At 38.5% G+C, this 21027-nt stretch overlaps 1 protein-coding gene across 1 annotated transcript in view; it reads left to right on the top strand.

The window, feature by feature from the left end:
* Positions 1-21027, top strand: part of LOC136684428 (parathyroid hormone 2 receptor-like) — a 78147-nt gene that overhangs the window by 39559 nt on the left and 17561 nt on the right. Inside the window, exons 7-9 of the mRNA XM_066659184.1 lie at positions 3612-3765; positions 13706-13766; positions 20934-21000. Coding sequence (XP_066515281.1) covers positions 3612-3765; positions 13706-13766; positions 20934-21000 — 282 coding nt within the window. The remainder of the gene's footprint in view (positions 1-3611; positions 3766-13705; positions 13767-20933; positions 21001-21027) is intronic.

Here is a 21027-nt window from a genome sequence, read left to right as displayed (position 1 = left end):
AGATTTGTAAACCGTTTATAAATTTTTGTAATTGTTGTCTCATTTTAAAGTGGTATGGCCCTCACAGTAAAGGTAAATATATGCTTCTGCATCAAACCTATTCCATAAGCAATGCATAGGTCCCTCCAATACAGGAACTCTACACAGTACACTATGCCATAGCCTGTACACACAATATGGCCTCTTCTACTCACTACAGAGACAGAGCCAATTCATAGTGAGAGGTTCCTCAGTTGTTAAAACCGACAACGTGACCAAAACAGTGCCATGTGGAATATTTTTCACGAGCTGTCGTTAGTGTTGCATTCTTGCACAGGCCTGAGACCGGATTCAGCTTCAATATTAAAGAATAAAAGTGTTGACTTCACTGACCTACAGTGGGGGCATAGGTGTGAGACATCATTAACGAAGATCTGCCACATTGTGGACACTTCTAAAGCAGCAAGTTCCAGACAAATTGAGATGGAGAGCAGAGTAAATGGAAAGGATGTATGAAATAATGAGAAAATGACAAGGACAACTTAGAGGACCATTTTATCAGAACATTGTATCTTGTTGTTCCTTGTATCTGACGAATGGTTCTTGAACTTTGTCCTGTTGACATTTCTGTTTGTCATTCCAGATCTGTAATATTTCAGCAGGCAGAAATCTTTTGGCCTGAATTGTGGGTTTTTTTCTGGGTTCCGTAGAAGAGTGCGTTCATAATTTCACAGTGAAACATTGCCAGCGGGATTGTTCTTCTTGAGAAAGCTAATTCGGGCAACCTTTCGGAACTAAAAGTAGAACAGGAAGCGTCGGGCTGAGGAGGGGGCACATCCTGACACTTCTTCAGCACTTATTGCCCTGATGAAGGAACAACTCGCAAGCTTTGAGTAATGACAGACAAACTGGGTGAACGCAATTCCATAAACACAGCGGCGAGAGAAAATGTCACTGGCATTTTGCAGAGCCACATTTTTTTCTGCTTAAATTCCAACACTCTGATAAACATGCTATTTCGAGAGTAATGGCAGCTTGCATTACACAAGCAATATTAGACCTGCACTGTCGCTGTCTGAAGGATCAGACAGAACACAATACACAACCTTTCAGACATCTTCAGACATTGGCATTGATAAGTGTCTGTACATTTAAAGAAAGGCCAGGTTTGTGTTAGAAGGGGTCAGTCCAGATTAAAGTCCAAGAGGGTGACTGTGCTCAGTCTAATCATTGACACTAGGTGTGCAGAGGGTCTGAGTTATCATGAAGGGTTTAATATTCCATAGGTTCATGAGCTGGAGAGGAAACAATTATTAACAATAATTTGTTTACAGGGGACTTCTGGTATTTATTTATTTATTTATTTATTTTCTCCCTCTGGTTGTTTTGAAGGCTGACATCTTCAGTGATGTCTACTTTGGAAATGTCAGTAGAATATTGAGCAAAAGAAAGTTATTACAATTCAACTCTCAACTCCTTACTGTCCTTATAATACACGTTTTATAAAAAGTAAATGTGGAATTAAAAAAATAATAAAAATGAAAAATTGTTTATGATCCATCTGTAGCAGTGAACACATCATATGCACGTACACAGTTCTTTATGTGTCCTTAATATGTTAATATTAATGCACTTATTACACTGTTAATTGAAGAGCCTTTTAAAATAGACTTAAATATAATGTAACAAACCTATAATAGGCCATGGAACTGGTCAATCAAGTTTCAGTATAAGAAAGGGAGGACCTAAAGATGATAAAATCCTGTATAGAGCCTTTTATTTCTTAATTAGCTGTAATTTGGTTATTGAAAGGGACATTATTTCGTGAAAACCTGTGGCATGGACTGTTCGTTTTGGACTGGGTCATTGCCTCAGATGAGCTCCACAGACCATGCGCATGTGTGGAGCTGTCATAGCTGCTGCTAATTGCTTCATTAAAGCGCATACATGGCTGATAGCCTCTTTTAAACTAAATTTAACGAGGGGCTGTCATCTTAGTTCAGTTACTTAGTTCCAATGGCTCTTGATGAAATGAGTTAAGCGAGGCACTCAGTCACATGGGAATCTTAGTATTCATCAGGTTCAGGTTTTACTCTTCACTTTGGTTTAATGTGTGTGTATGGTTTCAAAGTATTGTTTTCATTCTTTTAAACTAATCTATTGTGTTAAATATTTCATTATAGTTTTCTCATAAAATTCAATTGAAATATTTTGTATTAAATCTGAGAAACCAGGCTTGGTGTAAAAACTTGTCGTAGAGTGTGTAATATTTTCCCAGCTGTTTACAGCAATGTTTCTGTGACTTTTCTTCAGGGACATAACAGGCAGGGGGTGGCTTTAGAGAAACAGTGCCTCTAGTGGATGGGAGTTCACCTAGTAATTGTAAAAAGTCTGGAGAGTTTGTTTACAATGTATAGTCTGTTTTAAAATGTAGTATCAAAACTGATGAAGTGTCTGACTTCATTTCACTTGAAAATGTTTATTTAAATCACATTGCAAAAATAATAAATAAATAAATAAATAAATAAATAAATACATAAATGAAAAGACAAACAGAGCTGAGCTTCAGTGAAAGCTGGATTGATTTTTGAGTGGACAACCTCAATTTTCATCTCTGCTCCCTTTGGGAAGGCACAACTTTTCTCCAGAGGGAGAGAGATACCACACTTCAAAATTTCAAAAACCTCACCCACCCGAGTGTGAGATTAACTTTGTTTTTCTCATCAACTCTGGAGCATTGTTCGCCAGCTTCACCATTTGAGAACATATAGGGAGGACATCTGCAGCTCTTGCTTCTTGTTTTTTTAAGTTTTTTCATCGATTTGTTCTGTGCCTGCGCAACTGAGACGAGACTCCACTGGTCCAGGAACACAAGGACGCTGCTCCTTTCTGAAACCCAGGTGTTTGCTCAGTCTCCCACTGAGGAGAAAGAAATGAGAAATGTGCCTGGTTCACTTTGTGAATGCTGAGCATGTTGGGACGTACAGTTCCCAGCACTATTTTACCACTTGATTTAAACTGTGTTGTTGCTGTTCAGCTCTCATTTCCAGATGAGCAGCAGGCTACAGGGTGGTCATTCTGCTAGACATCTGTTTTCCCACCACAAATTACTAAACTTTAAAATCTAAAGTTACAGTCTGTGCTTGGCTATGGTACGCTGACATGTTGCATATTGTACGGTAGCATCCAGCAGGTAACAATTCTGCAAGTGCAACGTTTCAAAATGAAGCTTATGAACCTGAACCAGGTTAGGCTCCATAGAGTGGGTCCCTCTGATGAAGCAGCCATGTTCACAATAGTTTTACTATAGAACATTTGATACATCCAGGCAACTTGGTGTCAATATAACATCATGAGGAAGATTCATGGAGAAGTTGATATTTTATTTAAAGTTCAAACTCAAACCTGTAACATAGCACATTTCCATGTTTAGTATATGTTCAAATATATTTATTACCATGTAATAATTAAGTAATTATATTATTTTTGCTGGTTTTTGTTTTATTTTTAGGGGACATTCTAGAGGTATAGTCCACATGTGAGGACAAGTGCTTTATCACCATTACACAAAAGATCAGCCTCTGTTCCATTGTGTTCCAATAGTGCTATTGATGCTCCTCTCTCATTTCCAGATGGGCTGTAAGGTGACTGTCCTGCTGTTCATCTATTTTCTGGCCACTAACTATTATTGGATATTGGTGGAGGGGTTGTACCTACACAGCCTCATCTTCATGGCCTTCCTGTCAGACACAAAATACCTGTGGGGTTTCACTCTGATTGGATGGGGTGAGTATGAGGCAGTGATTTTTTATTCACATTGACCTGGTTGTTGTTCTGCAAGTAGGTATGGACTTCATACACTGCTAAAATCAGATAGTTTCAAGCATATTTTCTTTCTTTCTTTCTTTCTTTGTTTCTTTTTCTTTCGTAATTTCTTTCTTTCTTTCTTTCTTTCTTTCTTTCTTTTTCTTTCATAATTTCTTTCTTTCTTTCTTTCTTTCTTTCTTTCTTACCAAGCTCTCGAACTGAGACTTCTAATATGCTTTCCATTACTGTGCCACATTGGATCGAAATTCAATCACAGTTGCTGTTTCCTAGAAGAAACTTCTTCCTCTACATTGGACCTCGATGGTGATAGGTTTTATCATTGAGGTCATAATGGGGCCACTGGCTGAAGTAGGCTTTCATTTCAAAGAGCCCTCGTGGAGGGTTACATTGTTATAAAAATTGTTTTACAGCGCCCTCCATAATTATTGGCACCCCTGGTTAAGAAATGTTCTTTGTCTTCTAATAAATTCTTTTTTTTAATAATATAGGACAACAATGCAAAAAAAGAGAAAAATCTAAGCTTTAATTCAAGTGCTTTTATTTTGTGGTAAAAATATCACACATTAAGAAATAAATCTTATGAATGAAATCATGTAATTATTGGCACCCCTGGTGTTAGTACTTTGTACAACCTCCTTTTGCCAACAAGACAGCACTTAATGGTCTCCTATAACTCTTCACAAGATGGGAGAATAAAGAAAGAGGGACCTTCGACCATTCCTCTTTGCACAACCTCTCTAAATCTTCCAGAGTTCTGGGACTTTCCCTATGCACTCTCCTCTTCAGCTCACCCCACAGGTTTTCTGTTGGGTTGAGGTCTGGGGACTGAGATGGCCATGAGAGGAGCTTGATTGTGTGCCTTGTGAACAATTTTTGAGTAGATTTAGCCACATGTTTAGGGTCATTATCTTGCTGAAAGACCCAGTGATGACCCATCTTCAGCTTTCGGGAAGAGGCCACCAGATTCTGATTCAAAATGTCCTGATATTTCACAGAGTTCATGATCCCATGTCCTTACAAGGTTCCCAGGTCCTTTGGAGGAGAAACCGATCCTCCCCCATACTTAACAGTGGGCATGAGGTGTTTTTCTACGTACTCATCCTTGGTGTCACGCCAGACCCACTTAGAGTGTTTGTTGCCAAAAAGCTCTATTGTGGTCACATCTGACCAAAGCACACGGTCCCAGTTAAAATCCCAGTACCGCTTGGTAAACTCCACCCATTTATGCTTATGAGTATGACTCAGAAATAGCTTTCTCCGTGCATGCCCCCAAACAGCTTGCTGGCATGTAGATAGGGCCTGATGGTTGTTTGGAAGTCCTCGTAACCCCAAGATGCTACAATTTGATTCAGTTCCTTACAGTGAGCTTTGGAGTACTTTTTACTTCTCTTACCATCCTTCTCATTGTGTTTGGGGGCAAGATACACTTGCGTACTCTTCCGGGCTTGTTTGTCACAGTTCCAGATGTTTTGAACTTTTTGATGATTGCTTTGACTGTAGATAAGGGCATCTACAGGTGAGTGGCTTTTGGAAATGATGAATTATTAATTACAGGTTCCTAGATACTTTGATACACTTTATACACTACAGTAGAAATGACATAAATGGTTCAAATACATTTATTTCCAAGAAATTGTTAAGGGTGCCAATAATTGTTCAACAGGTAATTTTATGGGAAATGATTATTTCTCGGTCAGGTTTTTTTCTTTATTTTATTTTTTTTACTTCAGTTGAAGGTTGCTTTTTTTTAAAAAAAATTTCAGAATGAGATTATGATTCTGCAATAAACTGCATTTTAACTAGGGGTGCCAATAATTATGGAGGGCATTGTTAATATAGCTCATGTAGACATGGTGAAGTATCTAACCATATGGCTAATTATCCAACCACATTTTAGGGCAGTTGAACTGTGTAATAATGTAATAATAAAACATGCATCAATAATAATGTAAAAACTGGTGGTTTGTGCACAATTGTAGGTGGATTACAGCAGCAGCTTGAGCTTATGAACATGTAATAACACAAGTGTTTGTAGTAGGTCTTTTCTGTGTGTTTGAAGTGAAATAAATTTTATGATGAGATAAATATATATCTCTGTCCCACTTTGTATTAAGTGTCACTAATATCTGTGTAATTATACATGGACAACATATGCAACAACAATGTAACTACTGATGTATTAGTACCTGTTACAGATGGATCACGGTAGTAAAGCTTATGCAATTACATATGTGTATCACCTTCAGTTTTGCCTTTTGTAATTACACAAGTGGATCTTAATAGTTGGAACAGCATATTCTCTCAAAAGGCAAAACTAAAGTTGATACATAAGCTTTTGATACATAATGTAATTACATAAGCTTTACTACTGTGATCCATCTGTAACAATTACTAATTTATTAGTAGTTACATTGTTGTTTCATATGTTGTTTATGTGTAATAACACAGTTATTAGAGGCACTTTATATAAAGTGGTACCAATATCTCTTGTTACAATTGGAAAAGGCTTGTTGGATTAGCTCATATGTACATAATTACATGGTTACACATGTTATTACAGAAAGAAAAGACTAAGCATATTTAAGTAAAATTAAATAAAAATTTAGACTTGTGTATTTACATGAACCATGCCAAAGTAATCCACCTAACAGAGAAAACCTCACCAGTAGATACATAGTTTTTAGATGTGTTGTTAATGCTTAACTACTAAATTATTCAAAGCACAATATAAGGAGTAAAATGTTTGCTTAAATGCAAGGTGTTTGGACCCATAACATTGTCATTTGTGATTTAATTTTAGATAGTCCTTTAGTTTGCAACTGTTTGCAAACCCAACATCAATCAACGACCAAAACAAAAGAACTTGATTTCATTTTGTTTACTTAAGAAAACTAATTAAACCTTACTTATATATATATATCATCATTAATTTACACTCATTATTCAAAGTAGACAGTTGGTACCTTGTTAACATGGAGATCACCAAATATCCATCACCTTAACACAATCCTGCACCAAGGCCTGTGTGTCTGAGATATTAATGTGGTGAAGGAATTTGCAAAGCTAATTATTACCATGGAGTGACAGGTAAAAATCCTTCTTGAGCAGCTACAATTAACAAGGCCAGGTCTCCTTCAGCTGCTCACATTAAGAAAGACTGCAGGAAATATTAAATATATGAAGGTGATTCCTGCAATATTTTGCTGACATAAATACAGCAACAACATTAACTTTTGAAAGATAGGTTCTCTACTTTCTTTTTACAGGTTATACCTATACCCTAATGACATATTTATTACTGTAGCTATCTACTGAGTTAGTGTCTTTTATTATTGTTTATTTATGAAACTCTTTTTAAGAAGAGTTTCATAAATAAACAATAATAAAAGACACTTTTATAATATAATATTTTTTTATATATATTTTTTTTATATTTTTATATTATATTATATTTTTATATTATTATTATATTATTTTTTATATTTATATATTTTTTTATATATTTTTTTATATTCTATAATAATAAAAGACACTCATTTACTCAAAGTTTTTTTTTTTTTTTTTACAAAATGTAACTCCTGAGGACAGATTTTAAAAGTTTAAGGGGCGATGACCAAAAGGTGACATGGAAGATGTTTGAGTCCTTTTAATTAAAAAGTAGAAGTTAGAAGTTTAGTGAAGCAGCTTGAGTAATTCTCTAAATATGAGGCTGTGAAGGCACTTGTTGCTGTCGCCTTGCCAGGGAAGTTCTTACATTGAATTTAGACTTCATTTCAAACCCCAACCAGTATTATATTAGCTTGTCTTTCACACAGCTGGTCTCCCAGTGGTATCACACTTCATTTAATAATTAAACTTCTCCTGCATGAAAGTATGGAAAACACAACCTGGCTAAGAACCACTGCCTTACAATCATTTCTATATGGAAAGCAATTAAAGCAGTATCATAGCGAGGCTGGAGGAGCACAGTTGGCACATTTACTTCTTCACGTGTCTCTGAAGAGCTCTGTGTAAATCTGTACTTGTACACCAGAATAAAACAAAAAAGAGACACTCAGACACGTGTTATGCACAGATCCTGGTGAGAAATGTGAGCATCTGGAGATCAGAGTCATTTGAAGAGAAAAGCAACACTTATTTGTACTTATTTGTGTCTTGGCAAATACGTCGCGAGAATAATCAGGAAATATAAGTTAGTCCCATATTTAATAACTGTTCTAGACTGTCAATTTATCTTATTTGTCCATGATCTCATTTCTGTATAAAGCTTAATAGAGGTCATAACAGATATAGAAATAAACCACTCAAGGGTGTGCGTTATGGTGATTTCACTTGTTTAGCCATAGCCATTTCCAAATTGGACCTGTGTCAGTGTCACGTTTCTGCTCAAATAAAGTGGGAAATGTTCATGCTGCTTTAAACACTACCTGTTTTAGGGTTCGTGTTTGTGTGACACCTGAGATTGGGGTTAGAGTAAATTTGATGCTTGGGGGAATATTTCATAAAGCAGGATTTCTCAGTTAGCCAGCTAACTTAAGCCCAAAGTTGAGGACAGTCCAATAGTTTTCAACCTCAGCTCCGTTCCTATTGGACAGGCCTGAATTTGGGCTTAAGTTAGCTGGCTAGCTGAGAAATCCTTCTTTGTGGAATAACCCCCTAATGTTGAATTAATTGTGAGGTCCAGGTGTAAGGTTAGGATTAGTGTTTAATGTGGGGTTAGGATTTAGGCACAGGGTTGCATTTAGTGGCACAAAAACAAAACACTGATATGTTGGCACAGTAACATATCACTGTCAAATGGACAGACCAATAGAAATGCTCCAAAATTACTTAGAAAAGCTAAACCCAGCATTTAGCACAACAGCCAACAAGTGAAGCCCAATTTATACCTCTACATCGACACTACATCATAGGCAACCCTACGCAGCCTGAGGCGCACCTCTCCAGAAATGTAACTACGGATTGCTTCAACACAGACCGCAGCAACTGTTAATGATCAGTAATCGGACGGACATTGTTTATGTTGAACCAAAGAAGTACAAAACATTAACTCTTCTCCTTCACACACAGAGACGCAGACAGTGGCAGGTTCATAGCAAGAGATTTCCTCAGACATGATGTGGGCTTCAGGGATGAATAACCCCCTAATGTTGAATTAATTGTTAGGTCCAGGTGTAAGGTTAGGATTAGTGTTAAGTGTGGGGTTAGGATTAAGGCACAGGGTTGCATTTAGTGGCACAAAAACAAAACACTGATATGTTGGTACAGTAACATATCACTGTCAAATGAATAGACCAATAGAAATGCTCCAAAATTACGTAGAATAAAATGCTTTACTTTGACGTCCTAAAAATTCAATTCTCTTATAAAGCTAGTATTTTCGAGATACATGTTTTTAAACTGAGGGCAACAATATATATGAAAAGTTTGTGATGATAATGTGTTCATGAGCATTTACTGAAGTGTTTAATTTTGTGAAATATGCTATTTTTAATGGCATTAGTTTACTTTAATATTTAGTTTTGTTTAGTTTTAATTTTTAGGGTTTTTTAAGAGAGTTTTCACCTCAGCATGGGGTTTCTGAACACTCTCCTCTCATTCCCTGTTGCTCTCTTGTAGCTTAACACAGTATCACAACAACACAGCAACACCAACTCCCAACTCTGACCTCACAAGACCCTTTTGAAATCAAGTGGTGAATTTCCAACATGCAATAGCACCGAGGTATCAATTTGATCACTTTATTATTATTATCACATCATCAATCTTCAAGTTATTAAAGTTATTTTATTTAATAACATTTTATTTACATTGTAATAAGTGCAGCATAAAAAAAACATCAGATTTCAGATCTTTCATAGCACTTCATGTTCTGGCCTAAGCCTCACTTCCACTATAAGCACGAACTCTTCCCACTCCACTCTGGAGAACGCGCCACCGTAGAGCACTTCTGTGTGTTTTGATATTTGGAACTGCTTTGAAGTGTCAACGTGGTGAAGAGCGCTTTATTTACGTGTCACTCAGGTTTGATGGGCCACTCCAGGTAAAGCACATATGCAGACAGCTTTGATATGCAGATGGGCCTATTGGAAAAGTTTAGCCCTGCGTGTTAGCTGTAGGTGTGTGGGCTTGATCAGTGCCCCTGGGTAGTGCAACGTAAGGAAGACGCTGTAAAAAAAGACCACAATGTCAGTCGTGCCAGTTGCATAATCACAGAGAGGAAGCGATAAGACATTTGCAAGTCAAAGTAAGAGCGTAGCTATAACGATGCAGCTCTCGTTACTGTACACTGACTCCACACAATGCTTTTAATGAGGTCCGCCGCCACAGCAGACCGTTACGTAACTCGCACACACCGAAAACACATTTGTCTTTTCACTGAGATGATAGAGCTTCGTGACTGAATGCCTTACAAAGCCAAAACTTCAAGTAAACACCTGTGAAAGAATGAGTCTAATTGTGGTCAGTAGGAGGACATTTTTTTTAAAGCTAAACTGACCATTCAGGAGAGAACAACTGCTTTGTTTCATGAAACCATTCTCTCTGTTTTTCTTTGATTATATATGTTTCTGAAGATGTAGTCTCTTTATGTTACTTTAAGTGCTTCCAGTGTGGGCACAGACACCCTTGTGTATATACCCAGCTTCTGTGTCCTACTTAGAAAAGCATGGGATGAAATTCATTGGGGGATAACAGGGTTATGAAGCCTGCCAGCATTGGGCAGTGGAGCGGTGGAACTTCATTAAATATCTTTGGGATGAGTTGGGGTGGTGTTTGGGATCCAGATTTAATCATCATATTGTGGTCCAACAACACAAGTTGGTAGGTGGATTGATGACTTCAAAAGTGTCCGTAGGTGAGTGAAGGAACAGGTCAATCCTTGCAACCTTTACAAAGACTCAGAAAAGCTAAACCCAGCATTTAGCACAACAGGCAACAAGTGAAGCCCTCTACATCGACCCAACATCATAGGCAACCCTACGCAGCCTGAGGCACACCTCTACAGAAATGCAACTACGGATTGCTTCAACACAGACTGCAGCAACTGTGAATGGTCAGTAATCGGACAGACATTGTTTATGTTGAACCAAAGAAGTACAAAACATTAACTCTTCTCCTCCACGCACAGAAACGCAGACAGTGGCAGGTTCATAGCAAGAGTTTCCTTAGACATGATGTGGGCTTCAGGGATGAATAAGAATGTTAAACTAAAGAAAAATAGGAAGGTCTTTGAGGTAAAAAAAAAAAAAAAACTCCACAAGAAGCAATTCCACGCGGGAAAAATGTGCTGCTTTGTATTTGTTCATTTCCTGGCACCTCATGTAAACTCTGCTCTGTCCCAAACAAGGACCTAGTCCATAAATGGCGCACTACAAAAATGTATAAAATAGGTGTATTACACTACTGCATATCTCACTACGCCATATGCTCCGCTTAGACTCAACACAGAAGTAGAAATCGGCCTTTAGAGTGGGATGGGGGAGACTACTTTGGAGATAAAGTGTGTCCCGCACCTGTGGTTTGGGTCTTTAGATGATAAGCGCTGTGCGAGTCTTTTCTGAGTGTTCAACATCAGTAATTTGGTTTCAAGCCTGGTTTTCAGGGAAATGTTGAATAACTGTACAATAAGCTCTCCGAAAAGTAGTGCACATGCAATAAAATGGAGCACTGCAGATATCAGTAACACCTGTATGAGAAAAACGGTCAGGATGTGTTAGGATTTGTGGCTATTTTACATTCACAAAGTGAGCTCCCATCTGCTGGTTACCCTCTGTCAGGAACCCGAAGAGAAATCAGAGAAACAGTGCTGTAAAGAATTGTAGGAGGTTATTTAAGATTATTATTAATTATGATTATGATTAGTTTAATTTGTACGAGTCTGATATGTAGATTCACCTTGAGACCAATCCGCTGTCCCTGCTGAATTGCAGTTAATTCTTGCACATTCCCAGATCTGTGTTAATCTCCTGCTTTTTCCAAAAATAAATATATTTCTCTTTGTAATCCAATAATTTGCCTGTGTGTGTTTGGGGCTCAATTTGGGCTCAAACAACATGTGAGGATAACCTTCATTTATCTCTCAAAACAAGCTTCTTAGGAACAGCAATTAAAAATGAGCCGTCTTTGTGCTTACACTGTAGACCACAGGGCCACTGTGTGCTTGGAACATCTCTATACTTCTGGTGCAGTGAAACCCCAAGATCATAAAGAGATATTTGTGTGTGGAGAAGCTGTTATTTCTGTTGATTTCTCTCTGACTCACATTTGATTTCCCAGTGCTTTCCTCAGTCTGCAAAGAATGAGGAAACTTCACTTCAGAGAACACCATTCTGCTGCTCCACACTTTATGCCGTCTACATTGTTGGAATAACTCTCACTGTGGTGGTACCCTCAAGGGCACATATTTTGTAACATTAATTAGGGAACATAACTGTGCACTTATTAGTAAGTAAAATTAGTAAGAAACTGGCAGCTGTGGTTACCAGAATTTCACCGTAAATATATGGTCAGGTTTTTTGGCAATCATAAATTTGATTTATGATAAAAACCTAAAATTAACATGTAAATTGTGTGACAAATGAGAGAATGGAGACTGAGATATAGCCATATTTAGATATAGTCGACTCACATCCTATATTCAGCCCTTAAAAGGAAGTACTACTGAAAGGACCAAAGAAATGTGCAGTATCTGGGCGCCACACTCCAGCACTCTGAACACAGACTGATGGTGAACTTTCCTGACCAACACACATCAACACACACACACACAAATACACAAAATAATCACCCCAATGCAACCCAAAATCAAAAAGTCTTAAAGACAGAAAAACACAAAGAAACTCATTCAGCAGCATGGCATGCTGGGAGCTCCCTAATGAGTCTCCTCCCAGTCCTTGAAAACTTGTAACGGCCATAATGGTTTGTGCATTTAACAGTGAAATAATGTATTTTTTACAGTAAAGAGTCATTTACTGTCATTTACAGTCATTTACTGTCATGGTTTTACAGTTTTCCACTGTAAAATTCATTTTTACAGTGTACCTTGTTCTGTTATAATTGTAGAGTTTAAAATTGTGTCGATTTCATACGCCTCGTTTAATCTTCAGGACTTTTATTAGGTTATTTTACTTGACACTGTTCTATAAAGAATGATAACAGATGCCCCATCTTCTGCTGGAACCTTTAGGGAACACAACTGGACTTTAACTCCACTGCTGTACATTTAGTGACAATAATGTACCTATACTGTATATTTTTTTTGACAGTTTAGACTCATGCATGGCTTTTCCAGTGTCCCTGCTTCTACTTATATTAAATGTCTGTAATTAACCATGTAGTAACATATGAACAGCCTATGTTACAACAGTGTAACTACTGCATATGTGCTATTTTTTTGAAGCACTTGTAATGTGGCTATTCTAACATTTCTCAAAAAATTGGCTATTCTAACTTGTATAGAAGTATTCCACTCCTTTATTCATGATTCGTTTACACAAAAGGCATTAGAGACCTTAGCACCATACGCTGCATAAGTCATGGTCCCATATTTCTCATGATCCCTGCTCCCAGCTCTTTGTCTTTACACTGTTCCAGCAGGTTTGAACAAGTCCTCTCTCTGAATGGCCATTACGCCTTTCTCTCTGTTGCCCTCGTTTGCATGTGCGCTGACCTTGATTACATCAAAACATTGAAATAAAAGAACTCGCAATTAGCCCCCACCTCCTCCGGCTCCAGCTTGTTACACCTGATGCCTCTCCATAGTTTAAAAAATGTATCCAGTGATCAATTAGCACAGGAGGTTTATTTGGGACAAAGCAAAATGCACAAAAAGAGCCATTAGTGATGGAAAAGAGCACAAACGCTGTGCTTAACATCTTACAAATGCCTCTGATTTTAGGTGTTCCTGCGCTCTTTGTCTCCGCCTGGGCCATCGTCAGGGCAACGCTCGCAGACTCCAGGTGAGCTTCATGTCAGCACCCCAGTCATTGTGAACTCTTTCTGCATGGATATGTACGGATGTTAGTCAGGAATCAACGTCATGCCCTTAGTAGGAATTCCAGGTGTAAGCTGAATTTCTCATTTACAGAAACAGCTGGGATTTTCTGTTGTACGCCACAGGGCTCCATAGTGGTGACTTTCAAAAATTCCTCTCATTTATATCATAGAGAAATATAACTTGGGTCCATTTTAGGATAAGTCTTGGACCATAGAATGACATTAAGTAGTAGCCTATACGTTCAACACTAATATTTACTAGTTTTTTGAATGTACAATCTTAAAAACAAAGGTGCTAACAAGGGTCCATTGGGAAATACCATTGAAGGACTACTTCTGGTTCCATAAAGAACCATGAAGTGTGAGTGAAGGATTTTCTTTAAGAACCTTTAAAAGGATGTTAAGGTTTTTTACCCATTTAAACGTATCTTTATGGAACCAACGGTGGTTCTTCTATGGCATCACTCAAAGAACATTTAATTTTAAGAATGGTGGTGTAGTGGAGTGTTATGTGTGTCAATGAGGGATAGGGGACAGTGTTTTTTCCTCCCTGAACATTTACAACTGAAGTGCCCTTGAGCAAGGCACCTAAACTCCAACTGTTCCGTCTCTGTTTGTTGTTGTTGTCCTTGTCCTCACGCTCCTCAGTCTCATGTTTCTGTTTCCACATGGTTTCTGTTTTGTTTTCCTGCTCCAGCTCAGCTCCACACATGGGAGTCTTGGGTTCCTTGGAGAACAAGGACTCACAGGTGCTCCGGCTTGTGTCTCATGTTTGCACCTATAGCTGTTTGCACAAGGGTGCCTCACTTGTGGATGTTGAGGGAGGTGACAGCACTGTTCCTACGCTCTCTATGTGTATCTTTACATGTGAAAATATAATGGGTAACATATGACACCAGCCGGAGACAACTCTGTGAGGAGAGTGGGGTGTTCTCCCAGTGTCTGCATGGGTTTCTTCACTTGTGTCACAGGTGTGAGTGTGTGGTGTTTAATATTGCAGTGGAATGCAGTCCATGGCATGTCTCTGCGCCCAGTGTTTTCTGGACCCACTGTGACCCTGGGCCCTGATCAAAATGAAGTGGTTATAGAGTGAATCGGTGTTTACACTGTGTCACAATTTATTGGACAGAATTAAATATAAATGTCCAGAATTTGTCAAACAAATTAAGCCTTATACCAGTACGTTACGCTGAATTATCCCATGATTATAAATTCCCTACAGATACGGCTGCAATGATATAAAAAGCATTCCCAAACATTCATATTAATAAACATATTGCATCACAGCTTGTTATCCACACTTCTCGCCTCAAACAATTTCCCAACACTCTACCAGCTCGGAAAAACACATGCTCTCAGTGTCTGTCACTTTCCAAGAGGATTGGAGCAGAAAGGCGGCCATTAGATTACAGATTTGTTCCTTTGTAATGAGCCGGAGACCGCCCCTCATTTGCATATTAGACACAATAAGAGCCGCACATCAAAGGGTACTCTGTTAATTGAATCACAGCCTTGAGAGAGAGAGAGAGAGAGAGAGAGAGAGAGAGAGAGAGAGAGAGAGAGAGAGAGAGAGAGAGATCTGTTGGTATTCATTCTTGCAGCATTATATTTGCTGACCACTGGTGACTGATGAAGTGTAAACGGACATGAAAATAAATATGATCATTACTAATTATGTTAATACAAAGTAAATAAACTCCAGTGGAATATCAGCTGTGGTTGCTTCAGATCTGAAGTAAAAGTGCTGTTTGGACTGGTTATCTGATGGAACCCAGGTGCACTTTGTTGCCATCTGTTGCTCTGCATACTTTGTTTGCCTGCATAAATTTCATCCGGTTCTTTAACACTCAGGACCCCCACAGAGCAGGCAGGGTGTGGGTGGTTGACCTTTCGTAGTGCTGCAGTGACACTGAGGTGGTGGTGGAGCTGCGTTATTGTGTGTGCTGTACTGGTACAAATGGATCAGACACAGCAGTGCTGCTGGAACTTTTAAACCACTGGACTAAAAGTAGTCCACCAACCAAAGATATCCAGCTTCCTCTATCCACTGATGAAGGACTAGAGGACGACCCACACAAGTTGTGTTCCATGACACAACCCCCAAATCATACCTGCTCTGTGGGTGTCCAATGGGGGTTCTGACCAATTAAGAGCAGGGTGAAAGCAGGTAAAACAAAAGTATGCTGAGCAACAGGTGGACTACTGTCTGTGATTGTAGAAGAACAAAGTGCTCCTGTGTAGTCAGTGGAGCTGAGAGAGTTTTAATGTTGTGGCTAATTTTTATGGCTTCATCTGTTCTTTCAGCATGCTTATTTTTTATTTTTAATCCCTCGTACCCCAAACGTGTCCAAGCCTGGTCACACTGTGTCCATTAGCACCTGCAGCTGCATCGGCCGCTGGTCGTTTGTGAAGCTCCCCTGCCTTTAAAAAGATTCTCTGTAATCATGCTCTTGTTCTCAAGCCTCTTGTTAAGCTTATTTACCACCTGAGTGTCATATTAGTCTGGTTCACGCTCTGTCACGTGTGTGTGTGTGTGTCAGGTGTCAGTGTAACCTATTACAGCTTTGTCGCTGTCAGTGATGGCAGATCTAATGGGATATTGTTGTTAACAACCAGCAGCTCGAAACTTGCCCATTGCATTGCAATGAAGGTGATGCTTTCATAGTGTCCCGAACAGTGCAAAAGTCAGAGACCGCCTTTCCTTGATTAAATGACCCTTCTAATTGTACATTACTTTCAAATGCTTCATGCATTAAGGCTACAAAGCACATTTGTGTAGTGCATAATTGTAATTCAAAATTTAAATCTCATCTGCACTTTTGTCTTTTTTTATGGCAACTGTTGCATAATTTTAAAAAAATGACAATTGTTGTTTTATTCAACAAGAAATAACCTAAAAATTAAGAATTAATACGATAGTTTCACAATGGCAAACATTGATCCATCTTTAAATCGTCTAAACCAACACTCACACTTACTTTTGGATACAATAATGGAGCTTGTGAATACAAATGGCCAAAACACTTTTACCGGCCTGAAACACTTTTACAAACAACCAAAACACTCTTACCGGCCTGAAACACTTTTATAAACAACCAAAACACTCTTACCAGGCTGAAACACATTTACAAACAACTAAAACACTTTTACCGGCCTGAAACACTTTTACAAACAACCAAAACACTCTTACCGGCCTGAAACACTTTTACAAACAACCAAAACACTTTTACCGGCCTGAAACACTTTTACAAACAACCAAAACACTCTTACCGGCCTGAAACACTTTTACAAACAACCAAAACACTTTTACCGGCCTGAAACACTTTTAAAAACAACCAAAACACTTTTACCGGCCTGAAACACTTTTACAAACAACCAAAACACTCTTACCGGCCTGAAACACTTTTATAAACAACCAAAACACTCTTAACAGGCTGAAACACATTTACAAACAACTAAAACACTTTTACCGGCCTGAAACACTTTTACAAACAACCAAAACACTCTTACCGGCCTGAAACACTTTTACAAACAACCAAAACACTTTTACCGGCCTGAAACACTTTTACAAACAACCAAAACACTCTTACCGGCCTGAAACACTTTTACAAACAACCAAAACACTTTTACCGGCCTGAAACACTTTTAAAAACAACCAAAACACTTTTACCGGCCTGAAACACTTTTACAAACAACCAAAACACTCTTACCGGCCTGAAACACTTTTACAAATGACCAAAACACTTTTACCGGCCTGAAACACTTTTACAAACAACCAAAACACTCTTACCGGCCTGAAACACTTTTACAAACAACCAAAACACTCTTACCGGCCTGAAACACTTTTACAAACAACCAAAACACTCTTACCGGCCTGAAACACTTTTACAAACAACCAAAACACTTTTACCGGCCTGAAACACTTTTACAAACAACCAAAACACTCTTACCGGCCTGAAACACTTTTACAAATGACCAAAACACTTTTACCGGCCTGAAACACTTTTACAAACAACCAAAACACTCTTACCGGCCTGAAACACTTTTACAAACAACCAAAACACTCTTACCGGCCTGAAACACTTTTACAAACTGCCAAAACACTCTTACCGGCCTGAAACACTTTTACAAACAACCAAAACACTCTTACCGGCCTGAAACACTTTTACAAACAACCAAAATACTTTTACCGGCCTGAAACAATTTTACAAACAACCAAAACACTCTTACCGGCCTGAAACACTTTTACAAACAAGCAAAACACTCTTACCGGCCTGAAACACTTTTACAAACAACCAAAACACTTTTACCGGCCTGAAACACTTTTACAAACAACCAAAACACTCTTACCGGCCTGAAACACTTTTACAAATGACCAAAACACTTTTACCAGCCTGAAACACTTTTACAAACAACCAAAACACTCTTACCGGCCTGAAACAATTTTACAAACAACCAAAACACTCTTACCTTCCTGAAACACTTTTACAAACAACCAAAACACTCTTACCGGCCTGAAACACTTTTACAAACAACCAAAACACTCTTACCGGCCTGAAACACTTTTACAAACAACCAAAACACTTTTACCGGCCTGAAACAATTTTACAAACAACCAAAACACTCTTACCGGCCTGAAACACATTTTACAAACAACCAAAACACTCTTACCGGCCTGAAACAATTTTACAAACAACCAAAACACTTTTACCGGCCTGAAACAATTTTACAAACAACCAAAACACTCTTACCGGCCTGAAACACTTTTAAAAACAACCAAAACACTCTTACCGGCCTGAAACACTTTTACAAACAACCAAAATACTTTTACCAGCCTGAAACACTTTTACAAACAACCAAAACACTCTTACCGGCCTGAAACACTTTTACAAACAACCAAAATACTTTTACCGGCCTGAAACACTTTTACAAACGGCCAAAACACTTTTACCAGCCTGAAACAATTTTACAAACTGCCAAAACACTTTTACCGGCCTGAAACACTTTTACAAACAACCAAAATACTTTTACTGGCCTGAAACACTTTTACAAACAACCAAAACACTTTTACCGGCCTGAAACACTTTTACAAACGGCCAAAACACTTTTACCGGCCTGAAACACTTTTACTAACGGCCAAAACACTTTTACCGGCCTGAAACACTTTTACAAACAACCAAAACACTCTTACCGGCCTGAAACAATTTTACAAACTGCCAAAACACTTTTACCGGCCTGAAACACTTTTACAAACAACCAAAACACTCTTACCGGCCTGAAACACTTTTACAAACAACCAAAACACTTTTACCGGCCTGAAACACTTTTACAAACAACCAAAATACTTTTACCAGCCTGAAACACTTTTACAAACAACCAAAACACTCTTACCGGCCTGAAACACTTTTACAAACAACCAAAATACTTTTACCGGCCTGAAACACTTTTACAAACGGCCAAAACACTTTTACCAGCCTGAAACAATTTTACAAACTGCCAAAACACTTTTACCGGCCTGAAACACTTTTACAAACAACCAAAATACTTTTACTGGCCTGAAACACTTTTACAAACAACCAAAACACTTTTACCGGCCTGAAACACTTTTACAAACGGCCAAAACACTTTTACCGGCCTGAAACACTTTTACTAACGGCCAAAACACTTTTACCGGCCTGAAACACTTTTACAAACAACCAAAACACTCTTACCGGCCTGAAACAATTTTACAAACTGCCAAAACACTTTTACCGGCCTGAAACACTTTTACAAACAACCAAAACACTCTTACCGGCCTGAAACACTTTTACAAACAACCAAAACACTTTTACCGGCCTGAAACACTTTTACAAACAACTAAAACACTTTTACCGGCCTGAAACACTTTTACAAACAACCAAAATACTTTTACTGGCCTGAAACACTTTTACAAACAACCAAAACACTTTTACCGGCCTGAAACACTTTTACAAACGGCCAAAACACTTTTACCGGCCTGAAACACTTTTACAAACGGCCAAAACACTTTTACCGGCCTGAAACACTTTTACAAACAACCAAAACACTCTTACCGGCCTGAAACAATTTTACAAACTGCCAAAACACTTTTACCGGCCTGAAACACTTTTACAAACAACCAAAACACTCTTACCGGCCTGAAACAAATTTACAAACAACCAAAACACTCTTACCAGCCTGAAACAATTTTACAAACTGCCAAAACACTTTTACCGGCCTGAAACACTTTTACAAACAACCAAAACACTTTTACGGGCCTGAAACAAATTTACAAACAACCAAAACACTCTTACCAGCCTGAAACACTTTTACAAACAACCAAAACACTTTTACCAGCCTGAAACACTTTACAAATTTGTACACATAACACAAGAGATGGACTCTTAAAAAATATCTCTTGAAAACATGAAAAAAAAGGCAGCTTGTATTCACAGAACAATGCACTGACCACTTCAGTGTCCAGAGCTCCAAAACCTGTGTGGCAAAGAGCAGAAAATGCAACCAACTCAAAGCACATCTCCTGGAAAGAGTACAAGCTGTAACGAAGGGTGGGCAAAAGGTGGGCACACTGAGGGATTAGACCTGGCTCTTCTATCCTAATCAGCACATTTGAGTGTCCAATGAGACGTCTTTGTCTGACTGTCTATTAAAAGCTCCTCAGAAATATCTCACTAATGAGCGGCGTGATCATCTGTGACTGGACACTTATCCTCAGAGCTCCAGAGAGTGACAGTAAACAACACTAACAGGATTACTGACGCTGGAACAAAGTGAGGGGAAAATGAACACAAATGGGAGCTGGAGAATATTGAAAACAGCTCTGACGCTGAGGGAGGGGGGACAAGGAGAGACAAGAAATCTCTAATAAAAAAAAAACAACACTGAGATGCACAGCATCTGAAAAACACCCCTAGTGTAGAATGCACCTATAGGTGCATAAATGTGAGACTGGGTGAGTGAATGATTTCTGAGAGGGAGGGAAAGATATTCATACTTTTCAATAATATATATAAGTATTCCTTGCTTATTTCTGTCTCTCTGTTTGCCTTCTCTCTCTCTCTCTCTCTCTCTCTCTCTCTCTCTCTCTCTCTTTTGTTTGTTCTGTCGTTCAGATGCTGGGAGCTGAGTGCAGGAAACATCAAATGGATTTACCAGGTCCCTATTCTGACAGCCATCGGGGTAAGTGGGTGTTTTAAATATATAAAT

The sequence above is a fragment of the Hoplias malabaricus genome, unplaced genomic scaffold (genome assembly GCF_029633855.1).
Source record: "Hoplias malabaricus isolate fHopMal1 unplaced genomic scaffold, fHopMal1.hap1 scaffold_62, whole genome shotgun sequence".
Lineage (NCBI taxonomy): Eukaryota > Metazoa > Chordata > Actinopteri > Characiformes > Erythrinidae > Hoplias > Hoplias malabaricus.
The sequence above is the reverse complement of the archived record's forward strand: the minus strand, read 5'-3'. Positions and strand labels throughout refer to the sequence as shown.